Source organism: Halyomorpha halys, unplaced genomic scaffold (assembly GCF_000696795.3).
Source record: "Halyomorpha halys isolate HHAL.00 unplaced genomic scaffold, Hhal_1.1 Scaffold214.1, whole genome shotgun sequence".
In the NCBI taxonomy this organism is placed as follows: domain Eukaryota; kingdom Metazoa; phylum Arthropoda; class Insecta; order Hemiptera; family Pentatomidae; genus Halyomorpha; species Halyomorpha halys.
In genome coordinates, this window is record NW_027110944.1 from 211,171 (window position 1) to 221,758 (window position 10,588).

General features: G+C 36.1%; 1 protein-coding gene across 1 annotated transcript in view; it reads right to left on the reverse strand.

The window, feature by feature from the left end:
• Window positions 1-10,588, reverse strand: part of LOC106679677 (oxysterol binding protein) — a 53,225-nt gene that overhangs the window by 32,646 nt on the left and 9,991 nt on the right. The window contains exons 2-4 of the mRNA XM_067049063.1: window positions 6,456-6,661; window positions 5,709-5,950; window positions 4,247-4,415 (exon numbers count right to left, since the gene is read on the reverse strand). Coding sequence (XP_066905164.1) covers window positions 4,247-4,415; window positions 5,709-5,950; window positions 6,456-6,661 — 617 coding nt within the window. The remainder of the gene's footprint in view (window positions 1-4,246; window positions 4,416-5,708; window positions 5,951-6,455; window positions 6,662-10,588) is intronic.

A 10,588-nucleotide genomic window follows, 5' to 3' on the forward strand; every position in this document is an offset into this window, starting at 1 on the left:
GTGAAATCTTTGAATGAAGTTTCAGTACATTTCGGCATCGATAAGTGAAAATATTGTAAAAAAAGAATTAGGCTTGCAAAATTTGATACAACCTTGGGGAGAATTATATAATGAAGATGATGTTGAGAGATTTTTGCAACATGTTGATCTTGTTACTGGTCCCCCGTACTTGGGTTGGACTGAACAGGAAAAGGTTTTGATTTGTCTTTCAAAATTAACTGGACCTGCAAAGGCAAGTGTTGCATCTTATCCGAAATTACTAAAACACACCGCTCGGTTTGACCAAATGGTAACAATACTCTGAAAGTGATTCCAGGTATTTAATACACCCAAGCAGCGATTAATACAGTTAAACTCCATCGAACAGCTTCCGCAGGAGGGGGTTCGTCATTATGCCGATAAATGTCGAAGATTAGAAGAGCTGGCAACTCCTAAGTCGTCTTCAGTTGAAGAAGATGTTGCGTAAGGAGTAATTAGGGGTGTTGATAGGCAGGGTAACAGGAGGACTAGAGAGGGAGATGGTTCCGGGTGATGAGTGTGTCTCCCCCACTCTTTGCGGATCAATCAGGCCAGAGTGCCCTACTCACTGTCTGAGGATTCCCAGTTCTCCCTATCCCTGCCAACGCCTACTGTCACCTCCGCGTGGTGCCCCCTGGGGAGTCCGATGGGACTCGCTAACGACAGAGGCTTTAAACACCCTTTAAATACTCAAGCGACCAGCGATCATCTTCCAACATCAGGCATCCTAGTTTTGGTAGCCAATTCTTCGAAGGAGAATGTCAGCCTCAACTCACTCACCAGAGAAGAAAATTCCCACCCTAATGGTCCTCTGGAGCTCATCAACGTTGCCAGTGTGTAAGGTGATCGCCGATGGTGACGTCTCTGATGACAGTCGACAGCCAGTCCCTACGAGCTTGGTTTTCGCAAATCACGATGCACTCCCCGAGATGATAAATAAAATTACTAAACTCGAAGTGTGCACCCCCCTGTGCCTCTTCATCCATGATCCTGATCAGACGTGTCTGCACCTCACCACTCTGCTCACGAGTGAGCTGGACGGAAGGATAGCCGTCAGGAATGATGGTAACCCTGCTGCATCCTGCAGCGTTTGAGTACGTTGGTCTCATTGGTCCACCTCCCCTAGGCCTCTTTGCCATAGGCACAGAAGTCCCTGTGGAGGACCTTATCCTCTTCTCAGTGGAGGGTCCCTGTCCTGAAGAATTCCGGTCCCTATGAACAAAGGTTGATGGGCCCGGTTGTTCATCAGTGTCCTGGGGCCACCTCCCTCGCCTCATATCAGCTCTCCTGGTCGTTCCAGGTCCCGAAGGGTTCTGGTCTCTAACACCATAGGTGAAGGTGCCCTGTTGACCTTCGGTATCCTGAGAACTGACCCTAAGCCTCCTTCTAGCCCTCCTGGATGGTCCGGGTCCCGCCGAGTTCCGGTCCCTATCAGCCAAGGCTGATGGGCCTGAAGGTCTCCCGGTATCCTGTGGCCGATCCAAACTCCTTGGCTCCCCAGCAGAATCAGGTCCTGTAGAGCTCTGTTCCCTATCAACCAAAGTTGCTGGACCCAAAACACTCAGTCTCCTGTAGTCCTGCTGTGGCTCTGTTGATCGCACGCCGCCTTCTCCTCATAGTGGCCGATCCTCTGCCATCCCTTCTTCTAGACTGAGGTCCGGGGGGAGTGTTTCCACTTCCCCCTTTCCTCTGCAGTGGTTCCTCATTACTCATCTCTTCCATGATCGTGGAAAGTGAGCTCGAAACATTCCCTGGCAGTTCCACTGCTGGCCCTGCCATGTCTAAAATATCTGAGAAGAGGATAAGGTCCTCCTCAGGGACTTCTGCGCCTATGGCAAAGAGGCGTAGGGGAGGTGGACCAATGGAGATCAACGTACTCAAACGCTGCAGGATGCAGCAGGGTTGCCATCATTCCTGACGGCTATCCTTCCATCCAGAGTGATGAGGTGCAGACACGTCTGATCAGGATCAAGGATGAACAGGCACAGGGGGGTGCACACCTCGAGTTTAGTAATTTTATTTATCATCTCGGGGGGTGCATGGTGGCCCATCGCACTGGAGCGAGGGAATCGGGGAGGCGGACCATGGGTGGATCTGGAGGACTGATCACCAGTGGATCCGGAGGGCTGGCAGTGGGTGGCTCTGAAGGACGGGGTGTTGGTGGACCTAGAAGGCTGGCGGTGGAGAGCAATCCTGGAGGTCTGGCTGCTGGGGGGGCACACTGCTGGTGGTGGTGTCTCGCTGTCCCCGTTGGGAGGGGCCCGCCGGCAGATGAGGATTAAAGAAGAGGATGAGGCTGTTGCAAGTGAACCTGCATCACTGCATTGCTGCTTACAATGTACTACAGGAGTATGTTAAGGGTAAGGACACTGATATTATTTTAATTCAAGAACCTTGCCTCTGGTTATCTTCCCTATGAAGAGGCCATTCCAACGGCGGCCTTGAGGAGGATGGCTCGGCTTTTGAAATGATGTAACAACATATGTACGAAATTTCCAATCTTGTAACACGAGAAAGAACCCAAGAGGCTTACTGGGCCCACCATTAGAAGGGACCTTCCCCTATGAGCTAGTATCACTAGATATAGCAGGTCCATTTGGTTCAAGCACAAAAGGAAACCAGTATCTCTTGACATTTATAGATAATTTCACAAGATATGCAGAGATGGTGCCGTTAAAGCAACAAAATGGCAAATGAAAGAGCAGAAGCATTTGTAAAGCATATTGTTTTGAGGCATGGAGGCCCGAAGAAAGTTCTAACTGACAAAGGAACAAATTTCACATCAGAATTATTTAAGGAGTCATATCGGTTATTGTCCAGACTATGGCCTACCATCCAGTTGGAAATGGAATGGTGGAACGTTTCCATCGGACGCTGTAGGACTCTATGTCACACCTATGGTGTGCCATAGAGTCCTACAGGATGGAGCCGATTGGGATCAATGGGTATCCTTTGCTCTGGCAGCGTACAGAGCAACACCTCATTCTTCAACAGGGTACTCACTCTATTATTTATTGCATGGTTGTGTCTTTGCCATTAGTTTCCATTTAATTTGTCTTGAAATACATTCCCAGGGATGATGAAAGGTTATATTTCAGCACTACAAATTAGGCTTTCTGAAGTTAACCAAAGAGCCAATGAGTCAGCAGAAAAGGTTGGGAAATGTGTTCCCAAAATTATGATTTAGGGAAAAGAATGCGAAGTTATGAGGCAGGAGAATTGGTTTATTTATATGCACCAGCCGTAACTCCAGGGGAATCAAAGAAATTAAGGCATCCTTGGTCAGGCTCGCACAAAGTTATTAAGAAGGTCTCACCATGGATGTACACCCTATCGCTACAAAACGGAGGGAGGTATACTGTACACATAAATAGGCTGAAACCGACTAATCAAGAGGATAAGCCAATCCCATTCGCGAATTATTCCTTAACACTACCAGGTTCTTCAGAGCGAGCCATGCTCTCCGAACAACTAGGAAGAGAATCGGCTATTGAACAAGAACCAATGGAGGCACCAGATGATGCTGTACAAATGAAGAGAGACTACGAAAAGTGATGAGTCCTTAATATAATTTGATCATATCCATTTCAGAATTATAGATTATTATTATTCTTTATTTCTAAAATCTATAAATTAATGGATTGATAGAATTCTAATGAACGAGATAGAAGAATTGGTGTTCGCGGCACATGCGCAGGAGGTAGCAGGCAGAGAGGGAGAGATAAATCATATGTTTTCTTTGAACATTTAATTGATGGACATTGATAAAAAGTCAGGTGTGTTGTTGGTTTTTCTGTGAGCTGAGGTTAGTTGAAAAACTGTGTATTTGGAAGTGATCTTTATCTCTTTCTGCCACGATCAGCTGAGTCTAAGAATGTACGCGTCATTGTTCACTTTTGGAAAAGCATAACAATTTTATGTATTTTAATTTTAGGTTAGATTATAAGTTAGCAATAGGTACATATATATAAGAATAGCGTATATATAATTATAATAAGAAAGTATAGGACCTTAGTTAGTTAAGATTGTTCTTTTTAATTTGCAATTAGATTAAGTAAAACTGTATTTAAATAAACAATAAAACACATGTTTATTATTGTGAATATGTGAGTTAAAACAATATTAATTAACCATACAATTTAAGAATATTACAATAAAGATCAACACTTGAAGGAAAAAAATATAAAAATTAAGCAATAAAATTATATAATAAAAGGCAAAAACTTACTAGGTTTAGTTCGTCTATGGTCTTTGGCTGCTTGTTCTAAGATAGAATGCTGTCTGGCAAGTTGTTCTACAATTTCTTCTAATTTTTCTTTTTTAGTTCTTTCTTGTAGTAACATTTTTTCATATTTTTTGCTGAAGCTTTCTGCCAGCTTAACATACTCTTTAGCAGTCTGAGAAGAAATGAATTACACTATTATTACATATCTTAACTCTAATATTTAATTTAACTGACCCCTTTACAATGGCAATAATCAGGATGATAAACAAATCAAGAACTAAAAGACTAATCTTAACTTTCTATAGCAAAATCCTGATGAATGAATCAATAACAATAATATTAACATAGGCTAAAAATATTATCACCCACCTTCATAAAAACTAATGCCTATATAACAATGTTTGCTGGAGCAGCATTTTTAATATTAAAACTAGAAGTCCTCAGCCACACAGAAAATAACAATACCAATTTTTTAAGAGAAAAGATAACTAAAGGATGAAAAGATAATGAACTAAGGAATTCTAAGGTAATGATTAGAATTTCATAGGATTCTGTATTGAGACTCTGTGTTTGGAACATACTGCTTGATATAGTTCTTAAAGCTCATTTTTTTTTCCTCATGCATAAATCAGCATTATATAAGAATAGGTGACTATAACACATCAATTTATACAGGAATAGCATACTTCAATTTGAGTATTTAGCTTTACCATAAATACATCTGCATATACAAAATCCTCAGATTCAATTATATTTTTCATTTATTAGAAGTTATTTATTGATAATTAATATTTAATTACAAATACTTTTTTTCTTCATATATTATCAACATTAAAGTACAATTTGCTTTTTGGCCAGACATTAACAATCTTCTATTTACAGAGCGACATTGTGTACCAAAATAAAGTTTTCTATTATATTCTTATTAATTCACTCATTACTTTGTTATGGACCACAAAGTAACAGAAAATTAATTAATTAACTGAACATGCACTAGGAAAAAAAGAAAGTTTTGGGTACAGGTGGTTTTCCTAATCACATCAGGTTCTAGTCCTTGCAAAGTGACTTAAGCTGAGTCCTGTACAATGAAAATGTAAATAAATGTCAAATTCATTCAGGAAGCCCTTCTTATTTCATTTAACAATATTTTTTTTTATTATTTTGAATTATTTTTCTCAATGTCAGCTTTCGATAAACTTCTGTCACTTAATTTCATGTATTTATTTTTCACTTCAAGCTTGATTGCATCCCATTTACAAGAAACCTTAGCAGACAGGAAGTGTTCTTTGGACGTAACTCTGAATATGATTTGACATAAAACGGTTCCTGGTATAAATTGAATAAAAATGTAACTCCAAAACAACTTAAAATGGGGCAATTTAAAGCAGGGACTTCCTATACTAGCATTTTTAAATTTTTCATATTATGGTTACTTTAAGATAATTATCTTGACAGCTTTACTTACATTCATCATTGCATTAGAAGTAATACGAAGGAGAGTTGCCTTCTCATTAATTGCTTTCATTTTTCCTGACAATTGTCCCGGATCAATATGGTCTAACTCAGAAAGGGCTCTTTGAAGGGCTGTATCACGCTTAGAAATGAGTTGGCTACAGGTTTCCATTTGTTCTAAACATGCTGTCATTTCCTTCATTATTAGGGAAACTTCACATTTTTGACCAGATTCATACACATCATCTTCTTCATCTAAAATAATAAAAGAACAATACTTTCAAAACTAATTTGATTGATAAGTACTGGAAGTTTATTAATTGACTTTGTGATGAATGTAGGAAGATAGTACAGGTGGCAGTTAAGAAAGGACCAAAAATAACAGAAAGACTATTTACAAGTAACCAACATTTTGTCCCACTTAGCAGGGTTTTATCAGGGCTGAGTCTAGAAAGAAGAGAGAATAGTTTACCAAAAAAATAATAGTTTTTTACTATTATTGTATCTTTCTTGATCCCCACCTGAACATCTTCCTACATAGATAAATAATGAATTTATAACATTTTATATTATTTTAGTAATAAGACTGGAATAGAAAAAATGTTCATCAAAGTGACATTGATATTAAATTTTTCCATTTTTAAGAAAACAAGAAATAAAAATTATCACATTGTCACTAATAAACAAGTTAATATCATAGAAAGATTAAACAGAATAAAAAGAGTAACAGTTGTAAAATAAAACTAAAATCAAATTTTACCCGATTCTACATTTTTGTAGCATTTTGATTTTGCTAATTCAAGAGCTGTCACCCATCTTTGCCGTTCTACTTCATTTGCAGCTCTCAAATGGAAACTCTGAGTAGATCCGTTGGAAATAACAAAGGTACATGAATCAGCTATATCTATTGTAGCACCATCAAGACAAATTGTGCCACGACAAGTATGAGACATTTCAGCTTTGTTTCTAAAAAAACAAAAAAACAAACATTTAACGTCATATAATAATTAACCCTCCCCCTTTTTTTTATTTATCTACTTGAAAATCAAATTTAGACTTCTTAAAGACTGAATATAAAAAATAAATAAATAAAATTTACTAGAAGTGATAAATATGTCCACTGAACACTTCATGGAACTGCTAAATGTTGGTCTGGAAGAGGAAGTTGCTGAGATCGAGTAAGAGTGTTAAGCCTGGCAACCACAACTGTTAATTAATGAATCTGGCAGAGATGATATTGAATTTGTAATAATAGATTTGAAGGACTTTACAGCTCCCAGTGAAAAAGGGCTATTAGCAGAATTAATGTGAAATAACAGCAGTAATACAGAGTATTTTATACATCAGTTTATATGAAACATGGAGAGAAGGAAATATCCCAGATGACTGATAAATTGGAATAATATCCATTATTCTTTAAAAAGAAAAACAAAACGCAAGAAGGATCAGTGCTCCTTCTAATTCACTTCTGGTCAATCATCTATAGATAATATAAACCTCAGTGACAGTTCAAGTGAACAATGCAATGCTGCATAAATTAGTTAATTTAATGTACATCACTATGGAAAATGCTTCATCAAAAGTTATAATTGGAAATAAAGTTGGTGAATCCTTTAGGGTGTAATCTGGGATTTGTTAAGAATACACCAAGTTCACTAAGTTCAATATAGCTCTCCATGTGAGTCTGGAAAATATATCTAAAAATAGTAACATTGTTAACAGAACATGGTAAATGTGTGGATGCACTAATGACCTGATGATTGCTGCCAGGGGTGAAAAGGCACTAGAAAAAGCCTTTGAAATAGAATATGAAAAGAAAAGAGTAATAAAGTAGACATCGCCAATAAAAACAAAACATAAAATCTAGAATTGATTGGAGAAGTTAATCAGGGGGTGCGGTCAGCAAAGAACATAAATAAACAAAACAATATTTATTTTATGCTGACGTTTCGACCTGAGTTTCAGGTCTTCATCAAGGCTAAAGAACAAAAGAGATAACACCAACATTGAAAGAAACAAAATTGAAAAGGAATAGTATACAAACAAATTTGGAATTATACAAAATATTGAATTGAATCATAAATAATAAAAAATTGATAATTGATTAGTAGAAAAAAAAAATTTGATTGATAATCATGGAATTAGATGGCAGATTGAAAACCGTGAAAGATGAAATATAATATTATGTAGGTAAGAAGATATGTATCATATATATCATATATAAGATAGGAAAAAGGTAGAATATGGAGAATGGAAAAAGAATAATGTAAGAAATATGAGAATGAGAGAAGAGACTCACAGTCTAGTGCTGAAGGTAGGCTAAAACTGATTTTTAGAAAAGCACACTAAAGTGGGCGACGGACAGACAAAGGATTCGCTAGAAACTTCAAACTGTCAAGAAAGACCTTTAAGACACAACAGTTTATATGAAATAAAAATGATAAAATAAAAGTAAAGTTACGGATTAAAAAACATAAAACCAGTGATATGTAAAATAATGAAACCCAAAGGTCAAAAAATTATGAATAAAAATTAATAGTAATAACAATAAGAATAAAAACATTAAACAAATAAAAAATATCTTTAAAAAAAAAAAAATCAAAAAATTAATAGTAGATAAAATAAAATAAATCATGGGTGCTTTAATAAATTAACTATTTGAGAATAGGCTAGGGATAGATTTTGTTAGTCCGTTTTGTGATTGACTAGGGAAGCTTCTAATTGTATAAAAATGCTTTCGGATAACAGTCATTTGTCGTGGTTAGGAACAGAGGCTAGTATGGAGGTATTATCAAAATCAAAAGAGTGTTTGAGTGTTAACCTATGTTCGGATAATTTTGAAGCCGTGAAGTTACGGGAGGAGACGGAATATTTGTGCTGGATTATGCGGTCTTTAAGATAATTTTTTGTTTCGCCAATGTACGATGCGTCACAATTAGAAGTGGAACATGGGATACAGTACACAACATGGGAACAGTACTAAGGAGGGATAGGATCTTTAAGACAGGTATAAATAAAAGACAGTTTGTTATGGGCTTTGAAGGCTATGCAGAGGTTAGGGATGGAGGAACGTAATTGTTTATAAATGTTATCTGTAAGAAAGGGGATGTAAGGTAATGATCTATATAGGGTGATGGAAAAAGATTGTAGAGAATTTTATGTAGATGGGGTATGCTTTATATAATTGTAAATGAGTTTGTCGATGATTTTAGGAAGGAAGTTGTTGTTTAAGAGAATTTGTTTAATGCAGAGATAGTTATTATCATGAAATTGGGAATCAGAGAGAGAAAAACCATGATGAATAAGATTTTTAGCTGTGTTTAGTTTTTGATGGTAAGGATGTTGGGAGTGATAATTTAGAAGTCTTCCTGAGTATGTTGGTTTTGTGTACCAATGTGGACAAAAGGTGGATATAGTGTTATTGGTGTTTTTTATGATGAGGAGGTCAAGAAATGGTATATAATTGTTTGTTTCTGATTCAACTGTAAAACGTAAGCACGGATGGTAGGAATTGAAAGCAAATAAGATATCGGGGATTTTATTAGGATTCAGTATTAAGAGGTCGTCAACATATTTTTAAATAAAAATGATGTCATTAGAAAACTGTGGAATAATGGAGTTGAGTAAATCATTAAGTACGATATTGGAAAGATCAGGGGCTAGAGAATTACCCATAGCCAAGCCTGAAATTTGTTTAAAAAATTTACCCTGGAACGTGAGGTAGTCGGAGTGTATGTGACGTAGCAAATTCACAACAAAGTTGGAGAGACTTTTATGTTTTTTAATCCGTAACTTTACTTCTATTTTGTCATTTTTATCTCATATCAACTGCTGTGTCTTAACAGTCTTTCTTGACAGTTACGTTTCTGGCGAATCCTTTGTCTGTCCATCGCCCACTCTAGTGTGCCTTTCTAAAAATCAATCAATTTTAGCCTACCTTCTCCCCTAGACTGTGAGTCCCTTCTCTCGTTCTCATATTTCTTACATTAATCTTTTCCCATTCTCCATATTCTACCTTTTTCCTATCTTTATATATAGATATACACATATATATATTTATAGTTAGATGTATAGGTATATAAGTTAATACTCTCACTGTAATTCAGATATAAGTCACTCACGCACTATATTTCATTTTCTGTCATATTGTTCAATTTTTAGATTCAATATTTGTTTTTTCAGTTTTTTAGACACCACTTACATATCTTCTTACCTACATAATATTATATTTCGTCTTTCAATGTTTTCAATCTGCTACCATCTAATTCCATGATTATCAAATTTTTTTTTACTATTCGATTATCAACTATCAATTTTTTATTATTTATGATTCAATTCAATATTTTGTATAATTCCAAATTTGTTTGTATACTATTCCTTTTCAATTTTATGTTTCTCTAAATGTTGGTGTTATCTCTTTTGTTCTTTAGTCCTGATGAAGACCTGAAACTCAGGTCGAAACGTCGTCATAAAATAAATATTGTTTTAAACAGGATTTAGTGAATGACACAATTCTTCCTTATTAAAATACAATAATTTATTTCATATCATCAGCAACACAACAACAACGTTTCGGGAGATTTCCCCCATCTTCAGGCTGCTAAAAAACAAATTCAACAAAATCATAAACATGCGCTTACAACACTGATATATCATATATACTTAAGAACTATTTATAAACTATTTACTTGATAACAAAAACCTATATATAACATATAATTTTCTCCTTTATTGTCATTCTTGCAAATATATAATAATATTAATGTCATTTAATGAATAAAAACTTGTTACTAGTCATACATTTTGGGAGAATAATTACCTTCCTGAAAGTTATCTTCCATTATGATAACAACCATATAGACTATAAAAAAAAACCGTGCCCGTGTAGGCCTC